Source organism: Pipistrellus hanaki (genome assembly GCF_964339955.1).
Source record: "Pipistrellus hanaki genome assembly, chromosome: 1".
In the NCBI taxonomy this organism is placed as follows: Eukaryota; Metazoa; Chordata; class Mammalia; order Chiroptera; family Vespertilionidae; genus Pipistrellus; species Pipistrellus hanaki.
Window position 1 is genome coordinate 67,707,327 of NC_140503.1, and position 24,518 is coordinate 67,731,844.

At 37.5% G+C, this 24,518-nt stretch overlaps 1 protein-coding gene across 2 annotated transcripts; it reads left to right on the top strand.

Annotated features, from left to right (window-relative positions):
* Positions 1-190: 190 nt before the first annotated feature.
* Positions 191-22,528, top strand: LOC311628318 (rho GTPase-activating protein 11A-like). 2 transcript variants are annotated; one of them, XM_084895475.1, is made up of 12 exons: positions 191-520; positions 3,736-3,806; positions 6,052-6,148; positions 6,885-7,138; positions 8,568-8,731; positions 8,904-9,050; positions 11,355-11,429; positions 12,391-12,558; positions 15,877-16,006; positions 16,453-16,561; positions 19,206-19,344; positions 19,938-22,528. In XM_084895475.1, exons 1-12 carry the CDS (start codon positions 392-394, stop codon positions 21,515-21,517), a joined length of 3,063 nt encoding a protein of 1,020 aa, XP_084751601.1. In that variant the 5' UTR covers positions 191-391; the 3' UTR covers positions 21,518-22,528. The 2 variants fall into 2 exon arrangements, with proteins under 2 accessions (XP_084751601.1, XP_084751600.1); XM_084895474.1 differs by having other exon boundaries at positions 19,206-19,350; positions 19,938-22,230.
* The last annotated feature ends 1,990 nt before the right edge of the window (positions 22,529-24,518 follow it).

A 24,518-nucleotide genomic window follows, 5' to 3' on the forward strand; every position in this document is an offset into this window, starting at 1 on the left:
GGGAGGGAAGGGGGAGCTTCGGAGGTGGCCGGAAGTGGTGAAAAGGTGCTAACGGGCGTTGGTCCCGGGAACCGAAAGGATCGGGGAGGAAGAAGGCAGGTCTTTGTTAGGAGCTGAGAGGGTCGTGTGACCAGAAAGAAGGCTGGCGTAAGTGAAGGGAAGGTGAGGCGTGGCGAGATCGCATCCTTAGGGGAAGACGGTTGGTGGACGTGGACGAGGAGCCGGGGGAGCCGTGGAGGTGGCTGGCGGCCGGGGCCGGAGCGGTGCCGGGGGCCGCGGAGCAGCAGCGAGGAGGAGCGCACACCGGGGCGGAAGCCGGACTTGGAAGGCTTGTTGGCGAACGGGGTTCAGGACTCGGATCCGGCCTCGGAGAGCGGGCGGCGCCTCCGGGATGTGGGATCCGAGGCTGGTGAGGTTGGCCTTGCTGCAGCAGCTGCGGGCTGTCTACGGCATCAAGGTCAAAGGTGGCCGTGGGCAGTGCGAGCGCAGCAGACGGGACCCGGCGGCCACGGCCGTAGTGGTGAGTTCTGGGGGAGATTCCGCGGAGGGGAGGCGGCGGGGAGCTCACCTTGACTGTCACTACCAGGTCATGCCAAAGCTGTTCATTCTGTGTGGATCCAAAAGAGAGGGTGCTTAACTGTGTCCAATTCGACCCAAGTAGCCAAAGGCTGAAATTTAAGAGAAGGACGCTTCTTATTCTTTACAGGGGTTTTTGGTCACTGAGAGAAAGTTGCAGGATTTTTCGGTCCCAGCAGCTTGACATTTTGAGGTAGATGATGCATAGTAGGATGTTTAGCAGCATCTCTGACTTCTACCCACAAGATGCCAGTAGCATCTCCTAGTTGTAACAATTAAAAATATTTCCAGGTGCCTTGTCCTCGTCGTCCCCTACCCTCCTCCACCCCTCTTATAGTTGTTAACGATAATAAATGGTCTATATCCTGAGTGTCACACTTGAAACACTAATAAAATATTCTAATGAGGAAATATAGAAGATTGTAGTGTTAATATGAGTAGGGTCTCACAAGATAGTAATTGAAAACTATTTCTTATTTGGTGTTGGTTGGCTAATAATAGTTTTGAGTTTTTTTAAAAAAAGAACTAGAAATCTTTTAAGATGGTATTATAAGTGATATTCCAATACATACAATTTAAAAAAGCATGCTCTTTATTTTATGAGGTTACATTTTAACAGTTACTTGTGAAGCCTAATTATTGAGAATAATGTGGTGGTGGTGGTGGGGATATTTTGTTTGGTTGCACAGTATCAAAAGAATTTTGACTTATCCAGACAGGGTGTTACCTGTGTTAACTTTTTTTTTTTTTTTTTTTTTTAAGTAGCTCTCTTTGAAATGGTAATGGTAACAGCAGCAAATATTCTTTAAATGCTTACTCTGCATCAGATTTAGGACCTATGTGGGGATACTGAGGCATAGGGAATGTTAATTTGATCAAGGTCACTTGATAAATGGGACAGCCAGTATTTAAAATCTGGCAGTCCTGACCTAACCAGTTTGGATCAGTGGATAGAGCGCTGGCCTACGGACTGAAAGGTCCCAGGTTCAATTCCGGTCAAGGGCATTTACCTTGGTTTCAGGCACATCCCCAGTAGAAGGTGTGCAGAGGTAGCTGATTGATGTTCCTCTCATCAGTGTTTCCAACTCTCTCCCTCTCCCTTCTAAACTAGTGGCCTGGTGCATGAAATTCATGCATTAAAATAATTAGGGGAAATATTTTAATATTGCTGTTTGCCCTTTATAATAGAAGTGTCAGAGATGAAAGAAAATGAGTAAAATGTATATGAAAATTTCCCTCCTATCAGAGTCTGGGGCACACCAGGGGACTCAAGGTCAAGTTACTGCCCACCCCCTGGAGACCCAGACCTGGCTGGCCCCACCCCTGTCAAGCCCAGTAGGGCAGGGGTCCAGGCCTCAGGTCTCCCGGCACAAAGGCCTGATGATCATTTGCATATTAGCTCTTTATTATATAGGACTGTCTTTTCTGTATTCCTCAATTAAATGGAGCCACGTGTTTGAAAAAGTGAAATTTTGTGAGTCTGTTGAATCATGAACAATGCTGAATGGTTTCTCATTGTAAATACAAGGTTAAATAAGATGCTCTTAAAATATAAGTGCTTCAAGAGCATTCTTGGAGAGCAGTTTTATTTAAATTAACATTTGTGAGATTAGGTATACCCATTTATTTAATTTGTATATGTAGACACATATACAGGCTTTAATTTTAAGTCCAATGAGAAGCTACAACTTTCTTATTCAGTGACATATTTTTAAGAGGTTTGAATGCGTGCATGAAGATAGTGGCAAGGTGTGTACAAACATGCAAGTTAACCGACATTTACAATTTTACTTTTGGGATTTTCAGTGTTAAATTTTGAATGTGAGTAATACATTTGAATGCTGTGAATGTTTAAAATGGTTTTTAAAGTAGTTAAATGAAATTTCAATTAAATGTTTGCAGAATCCCTATTTTTGGGTAGCTCAGAAAGTAGTTTGAATAGCACTTTTCCACAGAGTGTGTAAAAGGTAATCAGGTCTGAAAATAACCACTTCTGATGGAATTTTAGCAAGTACCCAATGAATGACAGGAATTACCATTATCAATCGACTTAGCCTCCTATTCAAATTAGTGTTTATAAGGTTGCCAGAAGGAAGGTATAAGGTCAGTATTTTTAAGGTCACTGAAGGAACATGTATTTTTTTTAAATACATTTTTATTGACTTCAGAGAGGAAGGAAGAGGGAGAGAGAGATAGAAATATCAAAAAGAGAATCATTGATCTGCTGCCTCCTACTGAGGATCTAAGTCCACAACCAGGTCCTTGACCAGAATCAAAACCGGGACGCTTTAGTCCACAGGCCTAAATTCTATCCACTGAGCCAAACCAGCCAGGGAGGAACAGGTAGTATTTAGAGGGGAAACCTTAGTGTTTTGATACAAATCTATTTAAGAATTTCATGACTAAGCACGAACTGGGTTGATTTTTCCATTGTGGCTTTAGAAACCAATGGAATTTACCTCATTGCTTGAGGGCACTGACTTTATCTTTGCCATCATTGTACTCTTAGCACCTAGCATAAGGTAGTTACTTTTTTAACAAAATGTACTTGAAAGAATTGCTGAATTTGTCTTGACTGATCTATAGTTTACTTTTGCTTTTTAAAAAAAAAAAAAAAAAATATATATATATATATATATTTTTTTATCAACTTCAGAGAGGTGGGCGGAGAGAGAGGAAACCTCAACAAAGCCTCTTGCACTCCCCCTACCAAGGACTGAGCTGGCAATTAGGGCTTGTGCCCAACTGGGAATCAAACTGACCTCCTGGTTCATAGATTGATACCTAACCACTGAGCCACCAGCTGGCTCTACTATCTTTATTTATTTGCTGAGGTTTTTTGTTTGTTTGTTTGTTTTTATAATATATTTTATTGATTTTTTACAGAGAGGAAGGGAGAGATAGAGAGCTAGAAACGTCAGTGACAGAAACATCGACCAGCTGCCTCTTGCACACCCCCTACAGGGGATGTGCCCGCAACCAACGTACATGCCCCTGACCGGAATCGAATCTGGGACCCCTCAGTCCGCAGACCGACGCTCTACCACTGAGCCAAACCGGTTTCGGCTATTTGCTGAGGTTTTTAATTTGCCCTAATGTTTAAGAAAATCTACATTATGCTTAATATTTGTGTTAGAGTAACTAAATTTGTCATTTTAGGGTAAAATATTTGGAGTACCTTTTAATGCATTGCCCCATTCTGTTGTACCAGAATATGGACACATTCCAAGGTAAGCAAAGTTTGAAATGAATAACTATTTCAAAGTGATATTTGAATGTTTAAAAATAAATAGTTGATTGACTTATACATTTTAAATTAACAGATGATTTCATTTCTCAATAGTAATGTAAAAAAATTTTACCTAAACTTTTACATATTTTAATGTTAATTTTACTTACTCCCAGGATTGGATTTTAAGGTTTAGTAATGAGTAAATGTCAGAGAGCAAATTATTTTTTTATTTTAAAATATTTATATATATATTTTATTGATTTTATACAGAGAGGAAGGGAGAGAGATAGAGAGTTAGAAACATCAATGAGAGAGAGTCATCGATCAGCTGCCTCTTGCACACCCCCTACTGGGGATATGCCCGCAACCAAGGTACATGCCCTTGACCAGAATCGAACCTGGGACCTTTCAGTCCCCAAGCCGATGCTCTATCCATTGAGCCAAACCGGTCCCGGCAGCAAATTATTTTTGTTCTATTAAATTAGAGATTTCAGATCTATACCAATTCTTTTGGCACAATCCTAATTATATTCAGTAATATACTAAATTACCAATTCAGCTAAAGTATTGATATTTTTGTTTTAGAAAAGTTGGGTAAAAGAATATTTTTTATGTTGCTTACTATTTATAAATAATCTTTTGGACTAACTGCATCAGAAATTACTAGGTAAGTTTACATCTTAAGAAATTTATTTTAAATGCATTTAAATAAACTGTTTTAACTCTTTCTAATTATTTTTCTCTCTGTCCAAAGTATGGTTCATTCTGCCTACTAGTCCAGTAATCTAGTCCAGTAACCTAGATTTTTAATTGATGCATCATCCAAAAGCACTTATTGAACACCTTGCTACCTTAGAATCATTTTCCCTGAGATTGTAGGTGTAGATTCATAATCTTCATTAAGATATCACTTAGTATTTTGCTTTTTAAATAACCTGCAAAAGGTTTGTTTATATGGATTTTCAACATTTTGAACTGCAAAGTCATATTCCCAGTAATAATGACTACATCTTAGTCATAATTTCTTTTGTGTGCTAAAAACAACAAACTACTCTGTTAATTACCCTCTGCAATGTTTAGGCACTGTGCACCAATGCAACTTTTATCAGTAGCTTTACAGCTGATATCCATTCTAATTTATTGGTACCAGCTGTTAGCTAAGCATCTAAAACTAACATTAGTTGTTAGAAATTGTTCAGTATAAAAGTTGAGCACACACCTTTAAATATGAAAAAGATTGTAAGGACTGGGGTGTATTTGATTTTCTGAGAGATATTGTTGGATTGAGGAAAAATCCTTGCCTTATTTTGGGGCATACGTAGTAAGTAGATTATAGATATTTTAAGCTGTGTTTGCTGTGCAAGATCACACCTGGGGAGAGAATGAAGAAAAGAAGGCCTTAGAGCCCTGGGTCATCCTAGCATGTAGAGGTCTGACAGAAAAGGAGTTTGGAAGAAGCAGTCAGGGAGTCAGTAGGAAAACCAAAAGAGTGAAAAGGTCTTTTTAAAATGAGCTGGGAGTGGTCAAGTGTGTTAAGCTGGTAGGACAAACCAGATGAAGACAATGAATTTACCGTGGATTTGGCAAAGCAGAGGCCATCGGTGACTCTGAGAGTGCTTTTTTTTTTTTTTTTTTTTTTTTTTTTGGTGTAATGGCACTAAGAGTCTGATTGGAGAGGGTGGAGGAGATACTGGGATATGAAAGAAGGTAGAGTAGAGGCAGTGCAAAAGAAAATTCCTGCCGAAACCGGTTTGGCTCAGTGGTAGAGCATCGGTCTGCGGACTGAAAGGTCCCAGGTTCGATTCCAGTCAAGGGCATGTACCTTGGTTGCAGGCACATCCCCGGTAGGGGGTGTGCAGGAGGCGGCTGGTCGATGTTTCTCTCTCATCGACGTTTCTAGCTCTCTATATCTCTCTCTTCCTCTCTGTAAAAAATCAATAAAATATATTTAAAAAAAGAAAGAAAGAAAGAAAGAAAATTCCTGTGCTCTGAATGAAAGCAGAGAAACAGAGGATTGAGAAGGATGTAGGATTAAGTGGGTTTATTGAAGTTGTCCATGGGTAAAATGGTGGTTCCTAGAGAAGAATTTAGGAAGCAAGTAACCTTTTATCACAGATTAAAGGGATTTGTAGCCTCAGAGCTTCTGAAAGAGGTGTAGTGCCTGGTCTGCTCCTGTACTTTGGCAGAATAATGGGACTTAGAAAGATGTGTTCTGGCCACCTGAAAAGGTTTTTCTGTTTCAGTTTTCTTGTTGATGCTTGCACATCTCTAGAAGAGCATATTCATACAGAAGGGCTTTTTAGGAAATCAGGATCTGTTATTCGTCTAAAAGCGTTAAAGGTAAGTATATTCTTGAACTGTCATTTTTTTTTGTACCATATTTTTGGTGTGGTTTTGCAGTTGAACTATTTAGAAGTATTACATGAATTATTGACAGAACTTGAATTTGAAAATAGCTTTTTTCATGGCAGACGAACTTTTAAAAAATATATATATTTTATTGATTTTTTTTTACAGAGAGAAAGAGAGAGGGATAGAGAGCTAGAAACATCAGTGAGAGAGAATCATCGATCAGCTGCCTCTTGCATACCCTCTACTGGGAATGTGCCCACAACCAAGGTACATGCCCTTGACCAGAATCGAACCTGGGACCCTTCAGTTCGCAGGCCAGTGCTCTATCCACTGAGCCAAAAACTGGTTTCAGCCAGAACTTTTTTCCAAAAATTAAATCATTTCTATGATGCTCCCCTCCACCCCCCACCCTGTTTTATTGAAGTATAATTCACCAGTACATTTAAGATATACAACTTGATGTTTTGATTTACATATACATTGTGAAATCACAATTAAGCTGATTATAAAATGCTTTGAAAAAGTAGTTTCAAATTCATGGTCTTAGTTTCTATAATTGAAAAAAAATTAAATTTTATTATTTTTAACCTTCTTAAAAGGAGATATATTAAAGTAAGAGTTAAAAGAAATTTATTAAAGGAAGCTCTTAAAGTATAAGAAAGGATAGTTTATTTGCAATATACTCATAAGCCCCCAAAACTCAAGATTATTTTATCTGTTCCAGAATAAACTGGACCATGGTGAAAGTGGCCTGTCTTCTGCACTTCCCTGTGACATTGCAGGACTTCTTAAGCAGTTTTTTAGGGAACTGCCAGAGCCTATACTCCCAGCTGATTTACATGAAGCACTTTTCAAAGCTCAACAGTTAGGAACAGAAGAGAAGAACAAAGCTACATTGTTACTCTCCTGTCTTATGCCTGACCACACCATTGATATATTAAGATACTTCTTTAATTTCCTCAGGAATGTTTCTCTTAGGTAAGTAGTAATTAAAAGTCTTGGGAAATGAGAGTTTAATTACTCAACTAGCTGGATTTACTCTTACAGATAATAAAATTTCATTTGGAGTGGAAACTTTTCTTAAAAATTCTATATAATAAAACCCTTATATGCAAATTGACCAAACAGCAGAAGACTGGTTGCTATGATGCGCACTTGACAACCAGGGGGCAGACACCAATGCAGGATGAGAGAGACAGAGAGAGAGGGAGAGAGGTGATTGGTGGGTCAGGGCCGGTGAGCAGGTAGTGCCAAGCAAGGCAGGTGCCAGCAGGGGGCCCCCCCCCCATTGCCCCGCCTGCCAGTTGCCCCACAGATTGGCCCTGATTGCCAGCCAGGCCTAGGGATCCTATCCTATATATTGGGAACAGTATCTTAGATTTAAAAATTAAAACCTGGCAAGGCTACTCTAACACTGAAAAAACAGGATGATGCAGCAATGACATGCATGGACTCTGGCTTGCACACTTTGGGTTCTGCTCTGATTCTGACACTGTAACTATGTGACAAAGCCAATTGCTTAACTTCTCTCTGCTTCAGTTGTTCCACCCATAAGATGGGGAAAATGCTACTACTGCCTCAGAAGGATCGTATTATGTATTACTTTTTCTTATCAGCAAAAAAATGTAGCTACCCATACAACAGCAAGATGCCTTTCACCTGTATGAAAGTATGGTCACTGTGCATGCAGTGTCTTGGATTGTGAGGGGGATGTCCAACCGCCGGTTTAGGCCTGATGCCCAGGGCCTAAACTGGCAGTCAGACAACATCCCCCTGGGGGCTCAGGCCATGGTGAGGTGACACCACCCCCCTCCAATCCCCGCCCCTTGTGCACGAATTTTGTGCACCAGGCCACTAATATTATGTATTTCTTTACTATAAGAAATCCTGTATAATTTAAGAAACAATATACCAAATGATTTACTATGTCTTCTCTGCCTTGTAGTGATCATTATGAATGCCTGAACAGCTTATTGGTAGTTGTAGGATTCTTTTTCCACTGAATGGTTTCAAATTACTGTGTTTTTACAATATTTGTGTTTTGCTCTTCAAATTTCTCTTCTCTTTGCTGTCAATGAGCCTGCTTGTTCTAGAAATACTTCCCGCCTTCTAATACTTCAGATTTACTGTGTTTGAAAATCAAACATGTTCAATTTGTGTGGAAAAACAAAGTGGGTTCTGTGTTTGCATGATTTTGATGATGTGTATCTAAGCACACAGAAGCTGTGTATTTCTGGTTCTGTCTTTATTCAAGCTAATCATGTCGATGGGTAGATGAAGGGTAACTATATTATGACTTGTGTTGGACTGGAAAAGTAAGAGGTCTTCAAAATATACTTTTAATACTTTATTTTAACTTTTTATCTTTATCTTCGGTGCCATCTCTTAAAACCTTTTTTCATTTAAGGTCCAGTGAGAATAAGATGGATAGCAGCAACCTTGCAGTGATATTTGCACCAAACCTTCTTCAGACAAATGAAGGACAGGAAAAAATGTCTGCCAACACAGAAAAAAAGCTCCGATTGCAGGCTGCAGTAGTACAGACTTTTATTGATTATGCATCAGATATTGGTAAGATATAGTTGCATTATTAAGTGATGGGATTTGTTTAAGTGAGGGAGATCCCAGCTTCTTCAAGTGAACTATGAAGACAACTCTTAGAAAGTTGGTGTATACTATTGAAACATTTCGAGGTAAGGGGGGGCATATAGGCAAGATCTTAATTGTGAACATTTTCCTTTAGGACATGTTCCAGATTTTATCATGGAAAAGATACCGCCTATGTTGGGTATTGATGGTCTCTGTGCTACTCCATCACTGGAAGGCTTTGAAGGAAGTCACTATGAAACTCCTGGTGACTGTAAGAGAAAGCGAAGACAAAGTGTAGGCGGTAAGGAGCAGTGACAGTTTGTTTTAGGGAGGTACAGCAATTTGCTTTATCTGAAATTTGCTTGAACATGAAGCAGAAGCTAAGGTGTATGCCATTTTGGTGCTTACAGTATAGTTGGTAGGAAGGCATGACATATACATGTGAAAAGTAAAAATGACAATATAACTAATATTAAGTGCTAGATCTTCAGCACAAACAAAACGTGTTCAAATGAGAAAAGTTCTCAGGATTGTAATGAACAGGGCTCTTCAAAGTGAGCCTTCTTGAAGAAAAGGTAGAATGTAAGGGGGATTGGGTGGAGGACCAGAATACTTGTATCTTACTCTAGATGAGAATAATACTATGAAAATATTTCTGTAAGAAAGAAGTAATCAATGTCTGTACAAAGACCAACTTGAAGTGTTCATCCTAAGGATTATGGTGAGCTCAATATCAGGCTAAATAATTAGAACATTGAGCTGAGTTTAGAGAACCATTGAAGTCATAACATGATTAAAAATATTTTAGAAAGTTATCTGGTTTGAAGAATTGAGACTTGGAGGTAGGGAGAATAGTCAGAAATGAGGGGCAATAATCCAGGTATGAGATAATAATTTAAAAGTGGTATGAATTAGTTAGGAATATGAACTAAATGATGTGGGAATATTACCAAGGAAAAGACAAAAAAATCCAGCGATCCATTGTAGTGAAATTAATTATAATACTTTTTAGGTAATTTTTAAAATTTTTTAAATCCTCACCTGAGGATATTTTTTTCCATTGCTAGAGAGGAGAAAGGAGGGATGGAGGGGTAAGGAGAGAGGGAGCGATATGAGAGGGACAATATCAATAGTTTGACTCCCAGATGCATCCTGACAGGCCAGGAATTGAACCAGAAACCTAGGTACATGCCCTGATGAGAATCAAACCTGCCACCCTTCCATGTGCAGGTTGATGCTCTAAGCACTGAGCAACACTGGCCAGGGCCTTATTTCTGTCTTGATGAAAAAGTCTGTGGCCGTATCTCCTCCAGTTATCATGGAAAATTTCTTATCTTTTGAGTATCGGAACCAATTGTTATTAACTACCCCATTTCTTTTTTAACTATTGGTTTATATATTGCCTTCTATTCTTTGCTTCCTGTATAGATTTCTTATGCCTTCTGCATCAGCTTCCTAGGGCCATTATAACAAAGTACAACAAACTGGGAGGCCTACTTTTGCACGAATTTTGTGCATAGGGCCTCTAGTATATAATTAAAGGCAAATATGCAAATAGACCTAGTAGCAGAACAACCGATTACTATGATGTGCACTGACCACCAGGAGGCAAATGCTCAGTGCAGAAGCTGCCTCCTGGAGTCAGTGTGCTCCCACGGGGAGCTCCGCTCAGCCAGAGGTTGGCTCCCAGCTGGAAAGCGCAGTGCTAGTGGCGGGATCCCCTTCTGCCTCTGTGGCAGCGCTAAGGATGTCTGCTGGGAGCAGGCCTAATCTGTCAGTCAGACATTTCTCAAGGGCTCCCAGACTGTGAGAAGAATTAAAAACAAGCCACAAGATACTACTAAAAAAAAAAAAAAAAAAAAAAAGGCTTATCTCTTACCTTATCTACTGTTCACTGTTTGCTCTAGCAATACCAAACTACGTACTTGTTTCACCCAGCCATTGTAGCTGTGGTTGTGTTGAACCAAGAGGTCATCAGTTCCATTTCCAGTCAGGGCACATGCCTAGATTGCAGGCTCCAATCCCTAGTTGGCAGCCTGCAGGAAACAGCCAATCTTTGATGTTGCTCTCTCATCAGTGTATCTCTATCCTTATGCCTTCCTTTCTCTCTAAAAGAAATCAATAAAATATTTTTCAAAAGATCTGCTAGTTTCTAGTATATATAAATCTTGTGTTTACTTACATGCCTTTGCATATGCTGATCACCTTGCCTCAAATCAACACTTACTAATCCTTCAGAACACAGGCCAGGCTTTACTTACCCTGCAAAGCTTTCTCCTCTAATTGCCACTTCATCCTCTCTTTCTCAACTAGTAATGCTTTCCTCTTCCATACTCTCTGTGCATCATAAGCATTTGTTTCAAATTTCATGTAGTATTGTACATTTCTTATTTTTTTGAAAAAGAGATCAGAGTATAAGTGAAAGGGAATAAAAATATATCGTTTAGGTGTTTTCCTATTTTGAAATAATAACCTTAAGTGACCTTAAAAGCATATATTGATACAAATGTAGATGCTAGAAAACCACAAATATCAATATGAATTATTGGTGAAAGTTCGGCAAATGTTATAATTGATTATGTGATTATATACCTTGCCTTTTTAGATTTTGTCAGTGGAGCACTAAATAAACTTAAATATAACAGAACACCCTCTGTTACACCTCAACAAGAAAGAATCGGTAAGTGTTATATGTACTTAATGAAAATTTCTGAGTTATTTTGGTTTAATCAAATCCAATATTATTTTTAGTGGAGATACTGTACTATAAGACTGTGCTGTGACTTGCTAATTACATTGATATAATTAACCCAAAATTATAGATAAGAATTTATTTTAGTCTACTTTATCTTTAATCTAATCATGCTTTTCTGTTGCTTGTAAGTTATATGTTATTGAATATGTAAAAATAACTCAATTTTATTTTTGTTTTAGAACCAGAAGTTTACTAGTATATGTAACCCTCTCCTTTTTTTTTTTTTTTTTTAATCTTGGTTTGCTTGTGGCTGTAATTAAATAATTACATAGCCCAATCACAGACAATATAATATTTTTTTTATTTTCAAAATTGAACAAATTAACTGGTTAATACTCAGTGATAATGAAAAGCAAAAATAATATTTAGAACAATTTTTATTTTAACTCCTTGTTTATAATGTATTTCCCTATGTTAATATTCTTTAATGTGGATTATGCATCTTTTAGTATATTTTGCTCAAGTTACTATAGCTTGCCTATTTTTATTTTATGGAATTAATGGTATTAATTTAGTTTTATAGCATGTATTTGATGTTTAGTCCTAAGTAATAGTTTTTTTTGTTTTTTGTTTTTGTTTTTTTTTTAATATATTTTATTGATTTTTTACAGAGAGGAAAGGAGAGAGCTAGAGAGCTAGAAAGGTCGATGAGAGAGAAACATTGACCAGCTGCCTCTTGCACACCCCCTACTGGGGATGTGCCCGCAACCAATGCACATGTCCTTGACCGGAATCGAACCTGGGACCTTTCAGTCCACAGACCGACGCTCTACTACTGAGCCAAACCGGCTTCGGCCTAAGTAATAGTTTTATAAGAATAAATTTATAAAACTTTTTTATTTTATCAACATTGTGGGAGGAACAATAAATTGTGTGTGTTTTTCAGTTCAGCTGTCTGAATCTCCAGTGATTCTTACACCAAATGCTAAGCGCAAACTGCCAGTAGATTCTTCTCATGGTTGCTCAAGTAAGAAAAGGAAGTCCATCAAGCACAATTTTAATTTTGAGTTGTTGCCAAGTAATCTCTTCAGTACCAGTTCTACACCAGTATCAGGTAACTAATGTGATTTATATAATTGGGTTGTAAATATTAACATGAGTGCTTGTTCTGGGTAAAGTGCTATTTCATGTTAATATTGCCCTTGAGGAGCCACAGCTTTATATTTTATTAAACCTGAATTTTTATAAAGTCCCCTAAATTTTAAAATAGACTGATTTGTATAATTGACATGTATGTGTTTTATGGCCATGCCCATTGAAAATTATGAGAAATAGCTGGGAGGGAGAGTCTGGCTTCTGTGGATAGCATCGATGCTCAGATTTTATGTGATTGGACATTCTGAATTCTACTTTGGATCTATAGCTATAGCTATATTGCTATCTTCTGTTGAGTTGAGGTTGTTCAAAGTTTGATCATCTCTGAATCCAGAGTGGGGTAGGGTATACCTTTGGAATAACTATCATGAGTTGCATTGGGGGGGGAAGGGGAGTGGTTGTAATATTTTTAATGTTTTATGCTTTAAAAGCTTTAAAAAGTTTTTATATACTGTTTCTTGCAGCATGACTTCCAGATCCCTTACCATCCCGGCCATTTTCTTCCAAATGAACTATAAGTTCCTAATGTGGCCAACCAGAGCCCCCAGGGAATAATATAATTTAATCATTCTGATTTGAATGCCAGACTTTTATTAGTGTGGTCTTTGGTTGAGTAGGCTTCTTTAGCATGTGTAACAATACAGTTGGCTCAAAATAACCTATGGTCAACCCAAATGAAATGAAACCATAACTAAGTCTGGGGTCTTCCATCTCATATTTGTTTCACATTTAGTCAAAATGTGAGTAATCTCTACCTCTTTTAGATTTTTATTGGTTTCTGACAATGTTAAGAGTTCCATTTTGAAAAAAAAAAAAAAAGAGTTCCATTTTGAATTCATTAGCGGGGTTATTAGATCCTCTCAAAGGCCTCTCTTTTGTTTGTTATTTTTAAAGTTTATATTTTCCTTGTTTTATTAAAAATTGAAAACAATAGCAATTTGTTCTCTATGGTCCTTAACGGGTTCTCTTGGTTCATTAATATATAATAATAAAAATCCTGAGGCTATCTCTATAGCTTTTTCAGTATTCAGAAGTTGAAGACTTCAGTTTATTTCAGGTAACTTTGTTTTAGTTTTTAAAATGTAAAGGCTTTTCTGCAGGGGGGGGGGGGGGGGCGGTTTCTCTGTTTTCCATGTCCATCAAGGAAAACGACAGGTTCCTGAGTGGAGGAGCTGGGGATTAAGAAATTAAAAAAAGACAAGAGGCAGAAATAGATTCATCAAGCTGGGTGCTCGGTGGGCGCCATCCTCTCTGATAGAGAGGCAGTGAGCACTGAGCCAAGCTGCAGGTTTATTTTATAGGGTCAAAGGAGCTTATTTGCATCCTTAACTAGGCCCTAGCATTACTGGATTTACATATCTAGACCCGCCCCTGCTGACACCTGGACAAAAGTACTCTGCCAGTGCCTTGGGCTCAGCTAACAATTTAAAGAATGTCCATGTGCCTTCTCAGGCGGCCCTCTATAGCTTTTCCATTTTGGAGAACTTTTTCCAAAAGGCACATGTGAAGTGTGGTCCTATTTGCTTTTGTTTATTAGCATTATTATACATTGTCCCCCAAGGATGATCTGCTGAATCCTTTTCTCTAAACTTCCCCCAAACAAAGTTAAACATTCTTGTGTTATTGTAACATTAGCATGAACCTGTTTGATGAGTGATTTTTAAAAAAATAAAACATTAAGTTAAACAACAGTAATCCTATTTGTTGTTATTGTTAGTCCTCACCTGAGGATATTTTTCCATTGATTTTTAGAGAGAGTGGAAGGGAAGGAGAGAGACAGAGAAAGAGAAACATTAACGTTAGAGATACACATTGATTGGTTCCCTCCTGTACACACCCCAACCAGGCCTAGAGCCTGCAACTGAGGTGCATGCCCTTGACCAGAATCAAACCCAGGATCCTTCAGTTTGTGAGCTGACACTTCAACCACTAACCCAAACTGGCTAGGGCACACCTTTTTTTTTTGCTCCTATCCTACTTTTTAATTTTTTTTAACTTTTTTTTTTTATTGATATTTTTACAGAGAGGAGGAAGGGAGAGAGATAGAGAGCTAGAAACGTCGATGAGAGAGAAACATCGACCAGCTGCACACCCACTACCGGGGATGTGCCCGCAACCAATGTACATGGCCTTAACCGGAATTGAACCTGGGGCCTTTCAGTCTACCACTGAGCCAAACCGGTTTCGGCTCCTATCCTACTTTTTAAATTTAATAAATTTCATTTGCAAAATGCTTCTTTTTTAATGTATAAAGGAAACAGTATTAATCTAAAGTCCATGAGTACCTATATACAATTTCTTTCTTACATATGTGATAACTTTGCATTATGCCATGTATTCTGGCTGCCCTAGGATAAACCTACCTGTGTCATATTGGATACATTATACTGACCTCCAAAATTTTATTTAGCCAAGTACACGGACCCCAAGGTCACTGTAATAGTTATATTATTTCCTATTTCTATAACTGAAATACAGTTGGATGTTTCTGGGGCCCATGTGGATTTTTATTAAAACAAATGACAAGAAGGTTTACGCTTATGGAGTATATCTTAGACATAATTCAAATGTAAGCCAATGTATATGGAGCTTTTGTTTATAATTTTTTTTTTACTTTTTTCCGCATTTCTTTTATAGTCAGTGTCATGACATGGTGTTAAAATAACTTGATCAAAATGAGCTGTTGTAAACACCAATTTTTAGCATGGAACATGACAGTAGACAAGTGGTTAGGCATGTGCTATAGATTATTTTTTTGCTGAAAATATTAGACAAGTTATATTCAAGTCAGACAGACAACAGTTGGCTAGCAGGTGCATACTGGATACTCAAACTCTAAATTGCTTTTCAATAGTTTATTTTTAGAAATAGTATTTAATATTACGTATCAGGTACTTTGCTGGACATTTTATATTACAATAATACTTATATTTGCTATAGAAATCCATTTTCAAAGACTCAAGTCATTAGTAAGTGGTGAGACAGACTGTCGCCTTGAAAGCTTCTCTTTCTCCAATCTGCAACAGTGCCACTCCTTTGTATTCTTAAATAAGTTTAAAATGCCAATGTGAAAGCAATGCTTAATCTGACCTTTCATTGTCATCTAAAAAGTAGAAAATTTGATTCTTTTTTTAGTTGGGTTATTTGGACCCTAAAATTTTTAAGCAGAAATGATAATGATTTTTCTTGTGGCTTTAAGTCTAATCTCTATTAGCAGTTTATATTTTGAAAAAGAAAATAAGTGTGTATAATATATTACATGTGATTATTTTTATAGTTCACTTTGATACAAGCCCAGAAGTGTCATCTCAGAGTTCACTCTCTCCTGTAGCCATTGGTAGAAATCATTTGATCAGTACAGATGTACCACGACGAAGTAAAAGGATTGCAAGCAAAAAAATTTGCAGGTAATTTATCTAAGATATTTTGCTTTTATTGGCTAAATATTTGATGTATATAGCTAATAAAATATTTTCATCATATCAAGAATTGTAATTTAAAAAAATTTTTCTGCCTTATTAATCAGATGCCCTTTATATATTCTCCAGAGAAAGCTTCCTAATTTGAATCATGTACTTGCTTGAAATCCTCCTTCAAGTTGATATGTATAATTTTTAAATTTCTGGTTAATTTAAAAAGCTAGTTTATTCTGATAATTCTGATCTTTAAGTGACTATTGTGATAGATGGAAAAATCTTTTTTGTATGCATATACAATATGTTCATATATGCTATATTAAAACTTAACTGATTTTAGAAATATGATTTGCTCTGGACATCCTCAAATTTCATTTTGCAAAAGTTTCTCTATTTTTTATGCTATAAACTGATATTTTAAATTTTATTCTTTTTAGAGTGGAATCAGGAAAAGCAGGCTGCTTCTCTCCTAAAATCAGTCGTAAAGAAAAAGTTCGAAGATCTCTTCGTTTGAAATTTAGTCTGGGGAAAAGTAGCAAAGATGCAGTGAGTGTCTATCACCATTTCATTGATGTTTATCTTAGCATGAAGCTGTAGATTTGATGCTGAAAGACCCTCTCAATCCTGCCTCTCCTCTAGCTACTTTCCCATTCCCTACTGTTCTTTATACCAAATTCTTACATTTGCCAATCTCTGGTCCCTCCTTTTCCGATTCTAGTGAGGCTTTCATCCTCAGTACTCACAGCAAATGTCCTCATGGTCACCCATGAATTCATCCTCACTCAAGCCACTAGACGAAGATCAGCCCTTGTTTGACTTGATCCACCAGCAACATTTGACCTGGCTGATCACTTGCTCCTAGCCAACATACTTTCTTTTCTTGCTTCAAGGACACTACTCTCATGAGTTTCTTCCTTTTTTTGCTGGTTACTGTTCTAATTCCTTTACATTGGAGTTCCCAAAGCTTCATCCTTGGACTTCTCATTTCTTTCTCTTCTCACTCAAAGGTGATCATTTTAAACATCATATATTTACTTGAGACTTTGAAGTTTATATCTCCAGCCCAGAGGGCTCTCCTGAACTATTTGTCTGTTTCTTAACATCTGCCTATTTGACCTCCCTAGTTGGATGTCTATCCAGTAGACATCTCAAGTGTAACCTTTCCCAAATGGAGGTCTGAGATGCATTTCTTCACTGCCTCTATTTCTCCATTCCTAGCCTTTCCCAACCACACTTCTACCTGTAGTCTTCACCATCCAGTTATGGCAACTCAGTCACTTAGGCCAAGCCATGCAGGCATTCTTGACTCCTCACTTTCCCTCACACACCCTGCCTTCACTATTAGGAATCCTATCTAACTATTGCATTCCGAGTATATTGAGACCAGTTTCACCAGTACTACATTTTTAACTTTTAAGTCCTGTCATATTGAATTTGTATTATTGCAATAAGTCTTCACTAGTAGGTCAACTTGCTTCTCCCTTGCTGCTGAACACTAGTCAAATTATCCTTTTAAAACTGAAGTTAAGTAATGTCATTTTTTTGTTCAGAACCCTCCAGTGATTCCTCATTTCACTCTGGGGAAAAACACACACACACACACACACACACACACACACACACACACACAAACAAAAATAACTTAAGTTCTTCGATCAACTGCAACCCTGCACACAACCTGCTCCCAGCTGCCTCTGAGTCCTCCTCCTGCCTACTCAGCTTCATCCACTCTTGCCTACTTGCTGTAGGCCAAATATGCCAGATGTGGCTTAGCCTTAGAGACTGCACTGGCATTTTCCTCTCCCTGGAATGTTTTTACCCCTTATGTATTCATGACTCTTGCCCTCATTTTTTTTTTTTACTCACAGATCATCTTCTTATGATCACTGTGTTGGAAGTTATACCCCCATTTTTTACCATTTCATATACTTCGTACCCTACTTTACTTTTTTCCATAACACTTTTCATCTTTTGTATTATATATTATCCTATCTAATAAAGAGGGAATATGCTAACTGACCATCACACTCTCACAGAGATGATGGTGCCCACAGCCAATAAGGGAATATGTTAATTGACTGTCATACCCTCAAAGATGGTGGTGCCTAGTCCCCTCAGCCCTGCCAGGGTGGCAGGCACACAACATGGCCAGGCCTGCCCTCAGGCGGGTCTAGCCTCTCCTCGCATCTGCCTCCAGAGTCTCCCAGTCCCTGCATGCCCCCAACCACCCAGGACCACCTGAGGCTCAGGTAACCAGGGCCGTCCAAGGCTTGTGCTGCCGGCAGTGGCAGCAGCAGAGGTATGCTGGGGGCGTTGCATTCCCCTAATCTGTTCACCCGGTTGCTTCCCACCCCTGAGGGCTCCCGGACTGTGAGAGGGCAGGCTAGGCTGAGGGACACCCCCCTACAGTGCATGAATTTTCATGCACCAGGCCTCTAGTACAATATAATTAACTGATTACTTTTTTCTAGTCTAAATTTCTCTACCTAGAATATAAATTCCATGGAGGTAAGATTTTGGCCTTAGGTTTTTTTTGTTTGTTTTTCTTTTTCCTTTCACTTTTGTGAATAGACCCTAACATAGACTCATCAATGAAGATAGGAGGCATTTTTTTACTTGCATCATAAAATAACTAAGAGCCGAGTCAAATGCTTAGTTTTTATCATCATACATGCATATATATTTGTATTTAGTACAAAATTGTTTCTCAATTATATTATTTTTACCGTATTTTTCGGACCATAAGACACACCGGACCATAAGATGCACCAGTTTTTAGAGAAGGGAAATGAAGAAAAAAAGATTCTGAAACAAATAGTGTCCTAAAATATTTTATGTGCATTAAAACCCAACATCACAGTCATAAACACATGTAATCAACCCTGTAAAGTAAACAGCAGCATTTAGAACCATTTTAGAGCCGGGCAAGCACACAGAGACCACACAGAGCCGGGCAAGTAAAAAAACTTTTTTTTTAAAGTATATGTGTAGGCTATATTTGGACCATAAGACGCAGGGACTTTTTCCCCCCACTTCTGGGGGAAAAAAAGTGCGTCTTATGGTCCGAAAAATACGGTAATTAACTATAGAGAATTTTGATAATCATAAAAAATTTACTTTGTCTTAATATTTTGAAAATTAACTTGTTTACTTTTTAAGCAAAATGTTTTAATTTTTCTTTTCTGTACAGAATGGGTGTTCTGGTGTCAATAGACATGAACTTGTTGGTCGACGACTTGCAAATCAGCAAAGTTTAGAAAGTAGGATTGAATCTGTAAAAACAGGTCTGCTTTTTAGCCCAGATAATGACGAAAGATTAACCAAGAAAGGTAAAGGTACATTGATATGATATTGTTAGAGTTTTACTCAAAAAACCTACTTTAGTTGTTGTTTTTTAAATATATTTTTATTGATTTCAGAGAGGAGGTGAGAGAGAGAAACATCAATGATGAGAATCATTGGTTGGCTGCCTCCTGCATGCCCTCTTCTGGGGATTGAGCCCACAACATGGGCATATCCCTTTACAGGGAATTGAACTGTGACCTCCTGGTTCATAGGTCAGTGCTCAACCACTGAGCCATGCTGGCTGTACTACTTCAGTTGTTTTTTAAAATAAAAGTTTTTCAGCTTAATTGAGATAAAATTTACACATGACCTTTAATTGCTTTTTTAATGATAAAATATATTCTGAAAACTTAAAATTCATCTTAAATAAAAAAATTCGAATTGTCGATGTATTTTCTGTGAACAAGTGGAGGATGCTTTATAAATATGAAAGTTTGACATTTAAAAGTCCTTTCACACAAATCTTTAATTTATTATAATTAAATGCTTAGTACCTTTATTCACTATGTACTCAGATAATAATGTAAAAATTAGGTCAAATATAAATGATTAAAATTCCTGAACTGTTTTATTTTAGGTTCAAAAAAGATCAGTAAGTCTGAGGAACACTTATTAACTCCAGAGCAACTAAATGGAACAAGTTACCGAATGTCTTGGACGGGGCCTAGTAATTCAAGTTTTCGAGAAATAGAAGCAGAAGAAACTTCTCCAAGAGAAGGGAATCTTGAGGTGGAAAACTCTTGTTTGGAGTTTGAAATGGTAGAAAAGTCATCTATTAATTCATATGAACTCACCCCTTCTAATATACATAATAAGCATAATGACAACCTAACCAGAAGCTCTCTTAGTGGGGATGAAAATAACTTGAGTACAGAGACTTTGGTGAAAATTCAGAAAGCATTTTCGGAATCTGGAAGTAAGCTTCATGCATTGATAAATCACAAGCAGTCATCAATTACTAATGTGGGGAAAGTAGAAGTAAATGAAACATCTTCTATATCATATAGCCCAGCGGAAAATCTATTTGAAAGTAATGATTTGACTGTGATAGAATCAAATGAACACCAAACTGGTAAAAGTGAAAATAATTTTTCAGAAAGAGACTTCTCAGTACATCAAACTCAAAAATTAGATAGAAAAGCAACTATAAAAAGTTATTCAACTCATATGAAGATGGAACATGATGAAGTCATTCATTCAGATTTGCCAAATGATGACTTAAACAAGCAAGAATTGCCCAGTGATGAACAGGTAAAAACACAACAGTCCCCAAGGGATAAACTAAATACTAAATTAAAGGAGGAGAATATGATTGAAGAGAACTTGTTGAAATGCACAGCTTCTAGGGAGGATGCAACTAACACCTCTTCCTCAGAGCAGATTACATGTGTTACAACCAGTTTATCAAAACCTAGGCGTGTGAGAATGGTCACACAGCAGTCACTGGTGGAAAAGTGTGATACAAGGTTATCTGAACATTTACAAGTATCCGAGCACGGAAAGGTTTCAGACCACATACAATGGTTTAATAAGCTTTCTTTAAATGAATCAAATAGGACAAAAGTTAAATCACCTCTCAAGTTTCAGCGCACCCCTGTTCGTCAGTCTGTCAGAAGAATCAATTCTTTGTTGGAGTATGACAGACAACCTGTGAGGCACAAATTGGCACATCTTGGTGATACTGCTTCTCCTCTGGTTAAATCAGTGAGCTGTGACAGTGCTCTTCCCTCTTGTATAGAAAGTACGTCAAAAGATTCCTCAGTTCCACATACCCAATCAGGTCCTAAGGAACCGAAGTCTGTTTCATGCAAACAGTCAAATGTTGATGCAGTTACAAGATCAAGCATGGGATTAACTTCTAAATCTTTCTCACAGATGAAGAGGCACCCAGACTCCATGAATGCTTCAGTTGGGTCAACCAGAGTTTGTAAACAAAAAGTGATATCTGATGGCCAGATAAAGGGTCCCTTGGAGGATCTGACAAATCATGATATATTAAGGTCTGTTGTAAATAATAACACAGGCTTATCATCTGGGATAAATAGCAGGATCCTTAGGAAGCCATCAGAAAGAGAAAGGGTCTGGTATAAAGGTTCTCCCAAAAACCCTATTGGAAAAGCTCAATTACTACCAACAAGTAAACCTGTAGACTTTTAATTGGTAAATGTTATACTTGTCATTAATATAAATAAAATAGTTGGTGATGTGCTTGTTAATATGTAGCTCAATGATGGTTACATGATAGATTTTTAATTTCATTGCACAAGCAACTTTGATTCTTGTGCTTCTAAAATGACTACTTTGTTTTCCTTAATTATGGCAATATTTAAGACTAATTTTATTGTGATGTTTTAAAACAGGTTACACTTTTTAAAAGATTGTTGACTGGCTTTATAAGAAATTAATTTTTGAAAATTGCATGAATTTTTTGTCTTAACTGATGGGAAGAATAGGATAAGTTGTGTCTATTTCCTGTTATTCCTCCTAAATCTCATAAGGTTTCTACAAGAAATGTTTAGGATATAAAGGGAATAGATAAGACTTGCAAATCTTATTTCTTGAATTACATTAATGTTTATTGTCTTTACCCAAATCCCTAGAGATTAACTTGTTTCAATAGCATGTTAATTCTTTATTCCTATTTGGGGCAAAGTAATTAGGTTTCTATTGCCTGTAGATGTATACAGGGCATTCACTTAAGAATGGTGGCGAAAGTAGAGCAATGCTAAGGGTGCTTATATAGTGTGTTGCTACAGGAATAATTGATGACTTTTAAGCCATACTATATTTTTAAAGATAACTTCCCCAAATACATTTATATCTGTTTTGTCCAATGCAGACTTTAAAATTGAGGAATAAATAAGCTTGAAAATTTTAATCAAGGTGATTTCTTATGTGCAGGTGGTTGATTCTAGACTTTGAAATACTTGATGAACCTCCACATTTACCTTGGATTCTTTTGTATGGTTTTTTAATTTATTGAGGTGACATTGGTCAACATGAACATACAAGGTTTCAGGTGTGGATTTCTATGTTACAAAACCTGTATATTGCACTGTGTGCTCACTATCTTGGAGTCTTATACTTTGAATTCATACAAAAGCCCATGGTGGTTTGTCTTGTGTGTAAATGTTATTTATTTAGCATAGATATTAAAGATAACTTCCTGAAAAATGACTTGCCTAAGATTCTAGTGAAATTTAAAGTACCTTTTAGAATGTGACCTAAATCGTTAAGCAAATCTACACTGAGTGGCCAGATTATTATGATCTCTGAATGCATAATAATCTGGCCACTGAATGTATATTCTATATAATAAAAGGCTAATATGCAAATTGTCCCCTTGACCAAGAGTTCAACCAGCAGGCAGGCCGGCCAACTGCCCATGTCCCCTCCCCCAGGCCAGGCTGGCTGGACCCCACCATGCACGAATTCATGAACCAGGCCTCTAATATATACTATATATACACACACACACACACACACACTGAGTGGCCAGATTTTTATGCATTCAGAGTTCATAACAGTCTGGCCACTTAAATTAGAAGTTACAAATATTTAAGGCAAGGAATATTAACAATAGAGGACATTCTGTGAATTTTAGAGGAAGAAATATGCAGACAGAATCGACCACTAGAGGTAGTTTTGTAGGTCAGTTGTTAGAATGCCACATTCAGATGTTGAGGCAGAATAGAACAGCATTGCACATCTACTCAGCAACCAGGTTCACAGTGTGTGTGTATGAGGCCTTTGAATGATGTATGCTTCACCGAGTTCTATGTGATAGCAGTACATCTCTTCTTTCAAAGCTATTTCCTGTCTTTTCATTATCTGGGACTCAACCCTTTCTCAGAACTAGTAAGTATTTGACTTATTTGAAGACTAAAAATCTGTACATATAAACACGGTGTTTATCTGACATCATAACAGGTTTGTAGTGTTTATTGAGTGTGCATTTCAGTGTTTATGGTATTTACCTAGTAGTGGAGATAGAAAATATTCATAATCCCTGAGATATATATTGTCTGGTTCTAAGAAATTTTTAAACTTAAAAATGCATTAATGTCCTTTTACCTAGTATATTCATGGGGATGAAATTGTTGCATTGGACGATTAATTAGGTAAAAAGGCATAGGAAATTAACTGTAGAAATCATCTGAATTAGTGGTTTTTCTGAGAGATGAATCAATAATGAGAGGTTTTAAAAACAATAAGAAAAAAAAAAAAAAACCTACCCACATGTCACTCCCATGTTTGTTAGCTGAAAGAGAGTAGTTTGGAGGTATGGTAGGTAATTGGAGATAAACAGTCAGGAAATTTGAGTTTTAGACTTGATTTAATCTCTGGGGTTTTCTTTTTTTGTCCCCTACCCCACCTCACACACAAAATAATATTCCCAATGTCATGGGATATTTGATCAAATGATAAAAGTCAAATGATCTCAGTGCATAATTGTTAAGCAAATCTACATTGAGTGGCCAGATTATTATGATCTCTGAATGCATAATAATCTAGCCACTGAATGTATATCCTATATAATAAATGGCTAATATGCAAATTGTCCCAGAACCAATGTACATTAACTTCAAAGATAATTTTCATTGTTCTTACAAGTAAAGATCTAATATTAATTTGATTATGAGCAGCAAACAGTACAGTTACATAGAACTAAATTAGGTTGCCTGGATACATAATCACTAAGAATTTGATTTTTTTTTTATCCTCACCCAAGGATATTTTTTCCATTGATTTTTAGAGAGAGGTAGAGAGGGAAAGATAGGGTGAGAGATAAACATTAGTGAGAGACATCAATTGGTAGCCACCTGCATACATCCCAACTGATGCTCTAACCCAGGGGTCCTCAAACTTTTTAAAGTGGGGGCCAGATCACGGTCCCTCAGAGAGCTGGAGGGCCGGACTATATGAACTACTAATTCCTACTGTAACACCTCGGCTGCGCTCACTGCCCAAAAAACCTGGCGGGCAGGATCAGACTCCCCTGGGGGCTGCATGTGGCCCGCGGGCCGTAGTTTGAAGACCCCTGCTCTAACCACTTAACACCAGCCAGATTTTAATATAGGAATTTGATAATCATCAGGCCTAGGAGATTTCATTTATATATAACACACACACACACACACGTGTGTGTGTGTGTGTG

What these genes read in the sequence shown, in the direction of transcription:
- LOC311628318 (XM_084895474.1), top strand. Translation starts at nt 392, where the DNA reads ATGTGGGATCCGAGGCTGGTGAGGTTGGCCTTGCTGCAGCAGCTGCGG. An exon ending in TGATTATGCATCAGATATTG is followed by an intron (nt 8,732 to 8,903) that starts GTAAGATATAGT and finishes ATTTTCCTTTAG; the next exon opens with GACATGTTCCAGATTTTATC. An exon ending in GCAAGCAAAAAAATTTGCAG is followed by an intron (nt 16,007 to 16,452) that starts GTAATTTATCTA and finishes TATTCTTTTTAG; the next exon opens with AGTGGAATCAGGAAAAGCAG.